Raw genomic sequence first — 13,674 nt, forward strand, 5'->3', positions numbered from 1 at the left:
GGTCTCACTGGCTGACCCAGGGTGTCCCAGAAACATGGAGCCACCACAAAACAGACAAGACAGGGAGCCAGGCTTCCATAATACAAATTTATTCTGACACAAATCTACAGCTTTCAACGGTAAAAGAAAGGCCACTGTTGCCTAGGAGGACTGGTGGCACGAGGGGGAGCAGGGGGGACCTGGGCCGTCCGTCAGGCGCGAGGTTACCGGCTCTGCTCAACTGTAAGACACAGGGGAGGCTGGTTAGCTGGGGGAATGGGGCCCACAGCCCCCCACCAGGCCCCCGGCCGGCCCAAGTCCCTCACTGTATGTGGAGATGTCGATCTCTTCCGGAAGCTCTGCGACATTCACTTCAAACCTGTCCTGAACGTCATTGAGGATTTTGGCATCATTCTCGTCAGACACAAAAGTGATGGCCAGGCCCTTGGTGCCAAAGCGCCCCGCACGGGCCACCTGCAGGGAGATGGGAGCAGGGATCAGGCCAAGACCTCGTGGGTGGACAAGCAGGGCCAGGCCCTCACGCGCCTCCACCCCGAGGGATTGTTAGGAGGGGACACCTCTGTGCAGCCACTCACCCGGTGGAGGTAGGTGTCTGAGTCCTCTGGCATGTCGTAGTTGAAGACGATGTTGACTCGCTCAATGTCCATCCCTCGGCCAAACAGATTGGTGGCCACCAGGATCCGCCGCTGGAAGTCCTTGAACTGCTGATAGCGCGACAGGCTGGGTGCAGGAGGACAAGGCGGCCGTCAGACACGGGCTTCTGGGTGGGGCGCCCACGGGGCTGCCTGGGCTGCGGGGCGCGGGCACTCACCGCTCCTCCTGGGCCATGCCCCTGTGGATGGCGATGGCCGGGAAGTTCTGCTCCACCAGGAGCTGGGCCAGGGCCATGCAGCGCTGCACTGACTTCACGAAGATCACCACCTGCGGGGGGCGCAGTCAGGGCCAGAGTCCCCGCGCCCTGGGCTCCCGAGGCCCAGAGGCCCAGAACCCCAGACAGGCGACCCGAGCGTCTGTCACCTGGTTGAACTCCAGCACATCCAGGAGGTCGAAGAGCTTGCGGTTCTTCTCGCTGTCCTTGAGCTTGACATAGTACTGCTGCAGGCCGTGCAGCGTGAGTTTAGTCTCGTCGTCCACAAACACCTCCATGGGCTGCGCGGAAGGGGAGCGGGGGCGGGCGGGGCTCACTCCTGGGCACCCCGCCTGCCCAGGACCTTCCAGCGAGTGGCTCCTGTGCTGCGATGCTGCCCCGAGGGCCTGCCGAACCCCAGTAAGTGCTTCTCTCCCAACGGCCGGATCTAAGCTCCGGGCTGGCTCAGGTGGAGGCCGAGCTCAGCTCCCAGCTTGGCCAGACCGAGGGGAGGGAAGGAGGGCTGCGCCGGCCCCCCAGCATCCTCCTGCCGTGAGGGCAGCGGGTGTCGTGGAGCAGCCACAGCTCGGGCCCCGGCCAGCGGGCGGAAGCTGCTGCACGCGGTCGGCCACCGTCTCACCCTACTCACGTCCTGCATGAACTTCCTGCAGACGGGCCGGATCTCCTTACTCAGGGTGGCGCTGAACATCATGCACTGCTTCTCGTGGGGCGTCAGGCGGAAGATCTCCTGCACGTCCCGCCGCATGTCTGGGGGAAAAGAGACAGGGCGGGGCGTGAGTGCCCGCCGGGCCAGGACCCCCTCCCGAGAGCAGACCCGGCCCTCCCAACCTGTGCCAGGGAGCCCTGGGCACCGTGACGAGGGCACTGGGAGCCGAGGAGGGAGGGCGGGCGAGTCCCGGCGCTTGAGGGGCTGGACTCGGCGAGCGAGCGCCAGGAGCTGCCGTCACTTACACGCTGCGGCGGAGCAGCCGAGCCAGCGCCTCGAGCCACACTTCAGGGAGGGGAGCCTGAGGCAGAGACAGCCGCTGGGTGAGGGCTGCAGCCGCCGCGGGGCACAAGCCCACCTCCCGCCGGCCAGTGGGGCTGAAGAGTAGCCCCAGGCGCGAGGCCATGGCACTGCTAGGGCTGCCGTGTGTGTGCCCATCAAACGCTCCTGCGGGCCTGTGGGCCCACTTGGCCTGGGCTCAGAGGCAGCAGGCCGCATTCTGCCAACACTAGAACTTTCCCCAGTTCACTCACAGAGGCCCGTGTGCTGGGTGCCCACATGACCCCACTTTGGGGAGACCTTCGGCCAGGGGGCTGTGAGGACGGGGGAGGGTGCGGCTGAGGCTGGGCGGGCCTGCGGCGGCCCTGCACCCAGGGGGGACACGCACCCAGCTGCTCCAACATCTTGTCGCACTCGTCCAGCACGAAGTGCTTCACGTGCTTCAGGCTGAGGCTCCGGTTCCGCACGAGCGCCAGGATGCGGCCCGGTGTCCCCACCACGACGTGCGGGCAGTTCTTCTTCAACACGTCTTCATCCTTCTTGATGGAGAGACCCCCAAAGAACACAGACACCTGTGTGGGCAGACAGAAGTTGCCTTTCATGCCAACGGCCACCCTGTCCATCACCTAGTCCGTGGCCCTGCCACCGCAGGCCCCAGCAGGCCCCCAAACCCCAGGCCTGTGGGTGGGAACAGGAGAGGCCCGTGGGGCAGAGGCCGGCCTGAGAGCCCGGCCACACTCCACTGAGAAGGAGCCCCAGGGCTGAGACGCAGGCCTCCGGGGGCCATGCATGATTCATCAGGCTTTTCCGGAGCAGATACCACCACTGCCCTAGACACAGCTGCTGCAGCCAAGCCCAGAAACAGGGGCCGAGGCCAGCAAGGCTGCAGAGGGCCAGACGGGGCTCACCTTGACGCTGGGCATGTACTTGGAGAAGCGCTCATACTCCTTGCTGATCTGGAAAGCCAGCTCCCGAGTGTGGCACATGACCAGGACCGTCACCTGTGGGGCGGGCAGGGGAGACACTCAAGGCAGGGCCCACACCAGTGCTTTTCCCTCAGCATACCTGGAGGTGCCTGGCCGGCCGCTCCCACCCCTAAGGCCATCCAGGGACCCCATCCGCATCTCCGCCGCCTCACAGCCTGAGCTCCCTCCCTCGGCCTCCCACAGCTCTGGGGGCCTCTGTCTCCGCACCAGGGTGCAGGCCTGGATAACAGTCCCACCCAGCCTCACCGGTGACCCACCCATGACCACGAAGGGAGGCAGCCCTCGCCTTTAGACCCAAGCCCCCAGCACCGCGTGCCCAGAGCACACCTCCCACTAAAGCACCCCTGCCCTGAGGAAACAGAGCCCAGCCCCCACACACGGCTGAGGGGGGCACCCCAGCCTGACAAGAGCAGAAGGCTGGTGTTCACCCCAACGATCCCCTAGGACCGTGGAGGACAACGTTGGTCACATGAGCAGACAGCTGGCGCCCGTCTGCAATAATGGCAGTAAGGAAACCGCGTTGTGTGTGACGCCGTCATGAACGCTGCCATCTAGAAATGTACACGACTCGGGGAACAGCCCACCTCCAGACGGTGGGCACTTCTCCGTTTTTTCTCTTGCCTTATTTTTGGGGGGTTCTGTTACAACTCAGTACTGTACTTAATTTCAAAGGCCCACATAGGAGCGAGGGCATGGGCGTTTGGACGCAGAGGAGCCAGGCTCCCGCTGCCTCGGGGAGCTTGGCCTGGCGGGGCAGGCGCCCACCCACCTGTCCGTTGACGGGCTCAATCTGCTGCAGGGTGGCCAGCACGAAGACGGCCGTCTTGCCCATCCCAGACTTGGCCTGGCACAGCACGTCCATGCCCAGGATGGCTTGGGGGATACACTCGTGCTGGACTGAGGGAGAGAGCGCGTGTGAGCCTCAGCAACTGGACACTCTCTCTGTGCAGGCCCCGTGCCAGGTCCTGAGGGGACCATGGTGCGGGCGGTGAGAGGGCCTTGGCGGGAAGACCAGGGAGGCGTACCCTCAGACGGATGCTCAAAGCCACAGTCCACTATGGCCCTCAGCAGCTCCGGCTTCAGCAGAAAGTCCCGGAAGCCAGAGCTGTGGATGGAAACGTAGGAACCCTTGACGTCTTTCTTGGGGGGAGCTGGCGTGCTCTCGGGGGGAGCCTGTGGCTCTTCGTCCTCCTCGTAGTCCAGCAGCTCATTTTCCACATCCTGTTCCGCCATGGTGCTGAGAACAGAGGAGGGAGGAAGGGCCGAGGGAGGCAACTGAGCTGAGATGCATGCAGAAGAACCCACCAGCGAGGGAGCTGAGGGAGAAGGCTGCACAGCAGCTGCGGGCGGCTGCCACCACTCCGACGAGAGGCGCGATGCGCCAGGGTCGGGTTGGGAGCTGGCACAGAAGCACCCAGTTGAGGAAGCCGAGACCAGACATCACTCTCTGATCAACTCTCTCCCGTGCTCCCCATGTGACTCCACCTGTACTACGCCTCTGAGCCACCTCACAGCTCCCCGAACCCTGCCAGCCACACCCACACATGCACATCCCCCTACCCTCCAAGGGCCTCCCACTGTCTCCCACTGAATCCCCAATTCCTGCCCATGGACCCCACGGCCCTCCTCATTGGCCCTGTCAACCGCCCCCAGGCTTGTTTGGCTCCTCGCGGCACCCCACCCCGAGCTTTCACAGCCCAGTGCACCAGCGGGAACGCGCTGCTCCCAGATCTCTGCACAGTTGCCGCCTTCGCAGCCCTAAGGTCTCAGATCACAGGAAGGGCCTCAGACCATCTAGCCTGAGAAGCCCCCTCGCATTGCTCCGCAAGAACCCCACCCAGCCCACACGGGCAGGACCCTGAGCTCTGGGGATGGGCTGCTGGGCTGCTGGAGAGAGCGCAGAGGCTGCCCAGTCCTGGCTCCCCTGCTGTGTGGTCTGCACAGGGGAATAATTAAGTGCTGTCGTGAACAGGCCTCCCATTGGGCCCAGGCCGACAAAAATACAGCCAAGAGGATAAATGGAATTAGCACAAAGCTCGGTTGCCTCCTGGCTTTATTTAACCCAACACACACAAGGTGCCCACTGGGTGCAAGTACCAGGACCCCAAAGGCAGGAACAGCGTCTCTGGTCCTCCCTGCCAGAGCCAGTGTCCAGCCTCTAGCCTCAGGGTGCGAGTGCCAGAGCAGCCCTCCTTCCGGAGCTGGACACTCAGGGGTCTGGGCCCAGGCTCCGGCCCTCCTGTCACTCGTCCTGTGACTCCATCCAGCCCCAGGGCTTTAATCCCTGGGCAGAAGCTTCCCCAGCTGTGTTTCCCTCGGCAATCTCTCCCCGCAGCCCCAGACTCAGCTACAGCCCCAGACTCAGCTATGGCCAACTCTTCCACACCTCCCCCCGCAAGGAGGGCTCCGCACTCCACTCCTCCTGCAGGCCAGCTCTCCCAGCTCAGAACAGGCAGTCCGTTCTCGCAATGGCTCTGTCCCTTCTCTCTCACCCACCCTGTCCGGTCAGCCAACAAAGCCCACCAGGACCATCAGGCCACTTCTCACCCCTGCGCCCTCACTGCTCCCAAGCTCCCCTCCCCTGCCTTTCTTTTAAATTAGAACAGTTTTATTGAGATAGTCACATGCCACACAACACACCACTGAAAATGTACAGGTCAGCAGCTTTTACAGTCAGTACAAATGTGAAATCAGTACACAGGCTTAGAACTTCATCACCTCAAAAAGACTGCACCCTTTAGCTTCATCCTATGCTCCCGACGCCCTTGGCAATCACTAATCTACCTCCCTGTCTATGAATCTGCAGACTTTGGACACTTCATATAACGGAAGCACATGAGATGTGACGTTTGTGCGTGGTTTCTGTCATTCAGCATAACGTTTCTGAGGTTCATCCACGTTGCAACACATGTCAGAACTTCATCCCTTTTCGTGGCTGAGTAATACTCCGTCGTATGGGAACACCGCAGTTAGCGTATCCACTGTCGGCTGGCGGGCAATTGGACACTGCCGCCCCTGGCCTGCATTAGGCCAAGAGCCGCCTCACTGGTCTCCCTGTTTCCCATCGCCCACCCCTCTCCATGCACTCTCCACAGCAGACAGAAGGAGCCTATGTAAGCTAAGTCAGAGAACGATCCTCCTCTGCTCAAAACCCTCCCCGAGCTCCTGCTGCACTCAGAACAAGTCCAGAGTCCCCATCACCCCAGCACCCTCACACTGGCCTTGCAGCTGCACCTCAGACACGCTGCGCGCCTGCCCTTGCTGCCCCTGCCGCCTCGAGTAGGCACGACTCCCCCACTCCTTTCAGGGCTCTTCCTGCTTGCTCTAACCTAAGAGCAACCTAAGGCGCCCAGAACAGCCCTGGCCGAACGAACGGAACTAGAACCAAGGCCTCCAGGTCGAGCTCAGGGCTGAGATGGGCGCCTCTCCTATCCTGGTTCTCGGAAGAGGCCCTCCGACACCAGCCCCGAGGAGTCGGACCGGCAAAGACAGAAGGGGTCCTTCCCCAGGCAGCAGCACAGGAGCCAGGAAGGGCCAGTGGCAGAAGCGGCCCCAGAAGCTCCCGGGGACCGGGGCGGGGCGGGCGGGCTGAAGACAAAGCTGCAGGAGCCGGTCAGGCCCAGGTCGTCGCTGTGTTTGCTCAACAACGGGAGCGCTGAGCAGGGCTCCGAGTCAGGTGACTCCATCGGGACTCGCCGGGAGCGATGTGCCCGGAGCAGAAGACGGAGGGGAAGAGACGAGCGGCTGGGAAAACCAGTCGCCAAACGGAAGAGGACCGACAAGAGCGGGGCGTGAAACAGGGAAGAGCAGGGAGCAGCGCCCGGGGAGCCGCGGGCAGGAGGGAGCGGGGGGCGGCGCAGACGCGGGGTCACCGTCGCTGGCTTCTGCCGGGGGGCAGACTTGGGGGCAGACGCGTTTGAGGCACTGGACCTCCCGGGAACTGACCGGACAGGACGTAAAGCTCGGAACGAGGCCGGCCTGGAGGGGAGGCGGCGGCCCGCCCTCGAGCGCCCCGGGACGGGCCGCCCCGCCGAGCTGGCCCTCCGGGAACAGCCTCTTCGCCCGGAGCCTCTGGCACCGCGAGCCCCAAACACCGCAGCAGCAGCGGCGGCAGCGCAGGGCGGCGGGGCCCCGGGCCTCGGAGAAGCCCGCCACGCCCGCGCCCTCCCCGACCAGCCCGGGGCCGCCGGGACGGCAGGATCGCCCTCGGCTCGGGCTCGGCCCGCCGCCGCAATGACAGCCCCTCCCGGAAGCGTGCCCCGCGCCCCGCGCGCCAACGGCCGGCCCACCCCTTGCGCATGCGCACGGCGCCCAACGGCTGCCGCCGCGCGACCTGCGCCCCAACTGCCCCGCCCCCCGTGTCTCGCGCCCTCCTCTCCTGCTCCTCCCTTCGAGCCCCGGCGTCTCCCCTCGCCCGCTCGCCCGAGGGCCCCACGTCCCCGCACCCCAGCCCCGCGCCCCGGGCCCGCCGCTCACTTGGCCCCCCGTTCGCCTCCGCGTGCTGCGAGAAGAGCCGCCCGACTCCGGTTACCGGTCGCGCGCCTCGACCCGAGCTGTCGCGCTTCCTGCCCGCAGCGTCCGACTGCGGCTCCGCTCACTGGAGCGCTGGCTTTTCATTCAAGAGAGGCGGAAGCGGTGATTGGATCTTGCGGGAGCCGCCGGGAGGCTATTGGTGGAGAGAGGAAAGAGGGCGTGTCTCAGCCTTGGGTTCATCTAAAAGTAGGCGCTCGAGTGGGCTGGCTAAGGCCGGCGTCCACCCGCGCTCGGTCACGTGATGGGCGTTTTGCGCTCGGCGGGCGCCGCCATGTTTAGTACTGGCAATCGAAGCCAGGATGGTTGGCCGATGGCGAGCGCCTTGCCCTTATGAAGCGTGGCTTCCACGCCGGGCAGGAAGCGCGGGGCTTCCGCTGTGGGCGTGTCCCTGCGCCTCGCTGTCCCCGCGGGAGGCAGGGCGCGTGCGCGGGCTCCGGTGCGGCGCGGGCGGTGCCGGCGGTGGGCGAGGGGTACCCGGCGGCGGACATACGGTCGGGGCAGTTCCCTCGGCTGAGAGTGGCGTCCCGGGTTAGACGCTGCTGGCGACCGCTCGGGCTCAGGCGGCAGAACCGCAACCAGGATGCTTCGGCAAGAAACTTTCTTTTAATGCTCACTTTTTCCCCGTATTAGATTATTTTCCCCCCAAGAACGTTACCGAGGTAAAGTTTATTGTAAAAGTAACAGGGCCATGAGTTTTGACGGTTGTCACCCGAGTGACCTGACGGGCGAAGACGTGGAACATTTGCGGCCCCGGAAGGTTCTGCTGGGCCCCTGTCAAGTCAGCCACAGCCCTGTCCCCCCCCACGAGGCAACCACTGTGGATTTCGATCAGTGGTTTGATCTGTTCTCGGATCGCACGTAGATAGAATCATGCAGTAGGTCGTCTCTTGTGCCTGTCCTCTTTTGCTCACAAAGTGTTCTGAGATTTGTCCGTGTTGCCGCACATATCAAGACTTCATGCTTTTTCACTGCTGAGTAGTATTCCACTCTGTGGCTGCACCGCAGCATAGCCCAGACGGGTTCTCCATTCACCCGCTAATGGACAGTTATTTGTCTTCAGCGATTGGCCATTATTTATAAAGCGTGTACGGGTATTTTTACAAACTTGAGTTCACTTCTCTAGGTTAAATACCTAGGAGGGGAATGGTGGCCGGAGGTCACGGGTGTGCTCAGCTTGAGTAGATCCCGACAGCTTTCCTAAGTGGTGGTTCCACGTTGCACTCCCACCGGCACCGTGTGGAACTTCCAGGGACTTGCAGTCCGTGCTGGCACCTGGTGGTGTCAGTCTTTTCTCAGCCATGTTTAGGTTTGGGGATTTGGGAGGGGGAGGGGAGGCAAGTAGGCCAAGCAGAATCAGCCCGCTCCAGCACTCCCTCTCCCTCAGGCCCTGACACCGCTAAACATTCCTCCACAGTGTTGCAAGAAGGTTCTAGCCTTTGCCTCCTTTAGTGTAGGCTACCTGGGGGTCCATGTTCTAGACAACAGGTTCAGAGCTGAAGTCACCGGACGTATAACTTCAGCCAAAAAGCCCAGCGAAGAGAAACCAGTGTGGTCCAGGCCGGAGGGGCTCAGCACGGTATAAGCAGACACCGTCCGCATCATTCACAGGGCGCCCTGGGTGCCTGGAGGGGCCGGGATGCAGGAGGCATGAAAATTCAGGCATCAACGTAAATCATATTTGAACGCACTATTTTAAATCAAAATTAATTTAAAAAATCTGTAACGAACAAAATAGCAAAACTTTAAGAAACAGTGCTGTATGGAGCTGAGCCCTATTGGCCCCTGAGGCGGAAGGAAGAGATCAGGATTGCTGATCCTGGCTTTATTTGGGTTTTTCTGCATTAATTTTGATTTTTTAATAAATATTACATTAAAACCGTGTATCTCGAGGTGTTTTGGCGCCGCCTTAAATTTTATGCCCAAGGCAAGTACTTCACTTTTCGTTACCCTAGTCCCCCACCCTGGTGCTCAGCCTGGTTCTGAGAAATCTAAATATACCCACAGATTGGATCCCCATCAGGAGCGGAGGGACGAGGCACGTGCGTTAGCATCTCCATTGCAGGGGGGCAGGCCCAGGCCATCCCTCCAGGAGACTTGTCCACATCCTCTGAAGGTGGAAACAGAGGGCACAGCCAGGTAACTTGGGAGCCTGGAGAAAACCAGTCCCCGGGGAGAGAGGAGGTGCCCAGGGAAAGCAGGCGGGAGGCGAGCTCGGATTAACTAGATCATCTGAGACGAGGATGGAGGAGGCAGCCGAAGCCGGCTGAGTCCAGTTGAGAAGTCTGGGAAAACAGGAAAACACCCCAGCACACCCACGATCTGTGCAGCCAGGGGGCACTTCTACTGTTTAAAAATATGTCCGTGCCAGTTTTAAATCCAGAAGAGATGGGAGCCTCCTAAAGTACGTCTGCCAGCCAAGAGGAACACATGCTAACGTTTGTCATGCTGCCTTGATTCACTTCAGAATTATTTTAAGACGTAAATGATTTAAAACACACCCACCCAAATGCCTAAAAAGAAAACGACTCACGATACGAAGGACCGAGGCGGCCTCGGAACAGCCCGAGCTCTCACCCTCGGTTGGGGGGGCGTGTAAACGGGGCGATGGCTGTGGGATTGTTGGCTGTTTGTGGTAAGGTTCCCCGGGGTTCGCAGCCTCAGCACCGCTGCCCTGCACACTGCAGGATGGTGAGCAGCAGCTCTGGCCTCCATGTGATGGTAGCACCCCCCCACCAGTCGTGACAACCAAAAATGTCTGCAGACATTGCTCATGTCCCCCCGGGGGAGGGGACAAAATCACCCTGCAGGCGACCCATTGGGTTAAACAGGCCTATCTGTCATGACCGAGCAGTCCTCCTCCGTGTGGCTCAAACAGTCAATGGAACACATTTTGCCCACAAGAAGGTATGCGCAAGGAACACTGTTTATGCACCATGGCTCCAAACTAGAAGCAAACCCAATGTCTGTCAACAAGTGGACGTGCAAAGAGCCTGTGGTCCACCCGCACCGCAGAACAGCAGTAGAAAGGAAGAGCAATAAACGATGGACACACAGCGCACTGCGGACGGATCTCAGAAACATCATGTTCTTTGTGAAGATACTAAAAATGACTGGACTGCACACTTAAAAAAAGGGCTGGGTTTTATGGTATGTGAATTTTCTTTCAATAGAAAACAAAACATGTTGAGTGCAAGAATCCAGATATAAAAGAATCATAAGGTGATTCCACGTGGTATGAAGTTCAAGAACAAGCAGAATTAGTCTGTGACGATAGAATCTGCAGGAAGAAGCTGCAAAGGGCACGAAACTGACGCGGTGGGGGTGGGCCGGGTGACGGCCACAGGGTGTATACAGATCTAAAAATTCAAGGAGCTGCAGCCCAAAAGGTCTGTGCACTTCACCACATGTAAATTGTGCCACAGTCAAAAAAAGGATTAAAAATAAGACATAGGGGCTGGCCCGGTGGCGTAGTGGTTAAGTGCGCATGTTCTGCTTCGATGGCCTGGGGTTCACCAGTTCGGATCCCGGGTGCGGACATGGCACCGCTTGGCAGGCCATGCTGTGGCAGGCGTCCCACATATAAAGTAGAGGAAGATGGGCATGATGTTAGCTCAGGGCCAGTCTTCCTCAAAAAAAATAAATATAAATAAATGAATAAAAGACATAACACTCTATAAAGTGGAAGTCACCTGTGTTCACCTCCCCAGCTCCATTCCCCTCCACCAACACAGAAACAACATTCTAAATAAAAATGATACCGAACAATTACTGCTCCCCTCTTCTGTGCTTTAGAATTAATTCATAATAAGCTCCCAGCAACTCTATGAGGTAGGCACCACTATTATCATCCTGTTTTACAGATGAAGAAACTGAGGCACAGAGTAGCGAAGTGACTTGCCCAGGGTGTCACTGTTAGTGTGCAGTAGTGGCCGGATTGGAACACAGGTAGCCTGAGCGCCTCAGCCGGGATGCCGGCAGCCTGCAGCCAGCTGCTCCATACACTCTGCCAACTTGCTACATAGTTTCACCTTCTGTTTTCAGTGGTTGATCTAAGTGTCAAACTGTATCATTTTTCTACTTGCTTTTTTTTTTAAAGATTTTATTTTTCCTTTTTCTCCCCAAATTCCCCCAGTACATAGTTGTGTATTTTCAGCTGTGGGTCCTTCTAGTTGTGCTATGTGGGCTGCCGCCTCAGCGTGGCTTGATGAGCAGTGCCATGTCTGTGCCCAGGATCCGAACCAGTGAAACCCTAGGTCACCCTAGCAGAGCGCTGGAACTTAACCGCTCGGCCAGGGCAGCCCTCTACTTGCTTTTTTAATCTCCTTCTACACAATGTTTTTGAGTTTACCCTTGTCGATGCATTAAGTTCTTTTGGTGTCAGATAAATCTATTCCTGTTTCTTCCTCTGGCCCCTTATTGGGGGAGACTTGGTTTGCAAAGAGCCTTATCTTTTGAGAAATGCAATCCTCAGTCAGTTCTTCCCCTGCCAAGAATCCCTCAGTGGCTCCCACAGTCCTCAGAGTCAAGTCTGAGGTACAGGGAGGGGCTGGAGCCACACCGTCCCCACCACCTGCAACATCTGGAGCCGGCCCCCCACTCTAGGTTCATCAGCAGTAAAATCTCTAGCCCTGCCTGTGACGTGGGGTCTGTTCGTCCGTCTGTTCATCCAGCAGCTATCTACTGAGCACCGTGTATGTGCTGGATCTGGTTCTACGAGCTGGGGACCTGGCAGTGAACAAGACAGACAGTGATCCCTGCCCTGGGGCGGCTGACATCCTCCTGGTGACTCAGGCAAGAAAGAAAATGGAGGGGGCCAGCCCCGTGGCCGAGTGGTTAAGTTTGTGTGCTCTGCTTCGGTGGCCCAGGGTTTCGCTGGTTCAGATCCTGGGTGTGGACATGGCACCCTTCATCAGGCCATGCTGAGGCGGCGTCCCACATAGCACAACCAGAGGCACTCACAACTAGAATCTACAACTACGTACTGGGGGCTTTGGGGAGAAGAAGAAGAAGAAAAAAAAAAAAGAAGATTGGCAACAGATGTCAACTCAGGTGTCAATCTTTAAAAAAAGAAAATAGAGTCAAATTTATTAAAATTTGCAAGGAAGAAAAACCAAGCTATGAGAGGGGCAGCCTGGGGAGGATGGGGTGGGGCTTGTGTGGAGATGCAGTCAAGGAAGACTTCTCTAAGAAGGTGACATTTGAGCAAAGACAGAAATAAAATGAGGAAGAGAGAATGCCACGATGAGGAGAAGTATTGCAAGCAGAGGGAACAGCCAGTGCAAAGGCCCTGAGGTGGGACTAGGGCATGAGTGAGGAGCAGTGAGAGGCTATGTGGCCGGAGTGGAGGGAGTGAGGGCAGTGCAGGCAGAGATGCGGGCAGAGGCATCAGGACATGCAGGGGTCTCCCTTGGGTACCTCTAGGCCTCTCTCCTGCTGTTCTTTCCTCCAGACACCCTTCTCCTCTTTATCTCCTTTGCAAATTCCTAATTTGTCCTTCACAGCTCAACTTCAGTGCCAGCCCTGCTGCCTCTTCTGTAGTGGGGCAGCTGCCTCCACAGGTCTGGGATAACTTTCTCCTGACGCCTCAAACCGTGTCCACTCATTCATCCCACAAAGATGGAGCGAGCATAGGCCAGACACTGGGCAATTTCCATTAAAATAAATAAATAGGGCCACGGGCCAGATATGACCGGGGAATGGAGAGTCCCTGGGAAGGCCTCTCAGAGGAGGTGACATTTAAACAGAGACGTAAATGATCAGAAGAGGCCAGCCTTGGAGAGATGTGATGGAGGGGGACTCTAGACCAAGGAATAGCCACTGCAAAGGCCCTGTGGTTGGAAGTAAGGTGAGAACACTTGAGGAACAGAGGGAAGGCCAGCATTGCTGGATGGGGATGAGGGCAGCGGAGGGGAATGCAGTGGACAGGTGGGCAGAGGCTTGACAGGACCACCTTGTGAGGGGTGGGAAGTTTTCCTAAGAGTCCGGAACAGGCTTTCCAGCCGGCAGAGGTAGGGGTGGGCTGTGATTTAGGGTTTCCAAGGCCCCAGAGCAGCTGCAGGGAGGTGCTGGTGCGTTATCACATTTGGTCGAAATCGGACAACTAGTTCTTGGTTTCCAAGCTTCCGGCTCAGACTGTTTCCGGTGCCACCAAAGTCCCCAGCGGGCGTCGATGAACGTTCTCCGAGTAAACGAATGCTGGAAGCTGGGAGTGAGCATTTGGCAGGGCTCCCCTACTCCATCCCGGGAGGCAGCCTGGAAACTGGCAGGCGGCAGCGGGCCCGTGCCCAGACGAGGTGGCCCAG

At 59.0% G+C, this 13,674-nt stretch overlaps 1 protein-coding gene across 5 annotated transcripts; it reads right to left on the reverse strand.

Moving 5' to 3' along the window:
• Positions 1-73: 73 nt before the first annotated feature.
• Positions 74-7,448, reverse strand: DDX39A (DExD-box helicase 39A). 5 transcript variants are annotated; one of them, XM_014861685.3, is made up of 11 exons: positions 7,316-7,448; positions 3,865-4,076; positions 3,609-3,736; positions 2,762-2,854; positions 2,242-2,389; positions 1,497-1,615; positions 1,018-1,149; positions 812-921; positions 576-720; positions 306-453; positions 74-220 (listed from the first exon to the last, which is right to left on the reverse strand). In XM_014861685.3, exons 2-11 carry the CDS (start codon positions 4,070-4,072, stop codon positions 204-206), a joined length of 1,248 nt encoding a protein of 415 aa, XP_014717171.1. In that variant the 5' UTR covers positions 4,073-4,076; positions 7,316-7,448; the 3' UTR covers positions 74-203. The 5 variants fall into 5 exon arrangements, with proteins under 5 accessions (XP_014717171.1, XP_014717170.1, XP_014717168.1 ...); XM_014861684.3 differs by having other exon boundaries at positions 2,242-2,392; XM_014861682.3 differs by having other exon boundaries at positions 2,242-2,425; positions 7,316-7,441.
• Positions 7,449-13,674: the final 6,226 nt, after the last annotated feature.

The sequence above is a fragment of the Equus asinus genome, chromosome 20, assembly GCF_041296235.1.
Source record: "Equus asinus isolate D_3611 breed Donkey chromosome 20, EquAss-T2T_v2, whole genome shotgun sequence".
NCBI classification, from domain to species: domain Eukaryota; kingdom Metazoa; phylum Chordata; class Mammalia; order Perissodactyla; family Equidae; genus Equus; species Equus asinus.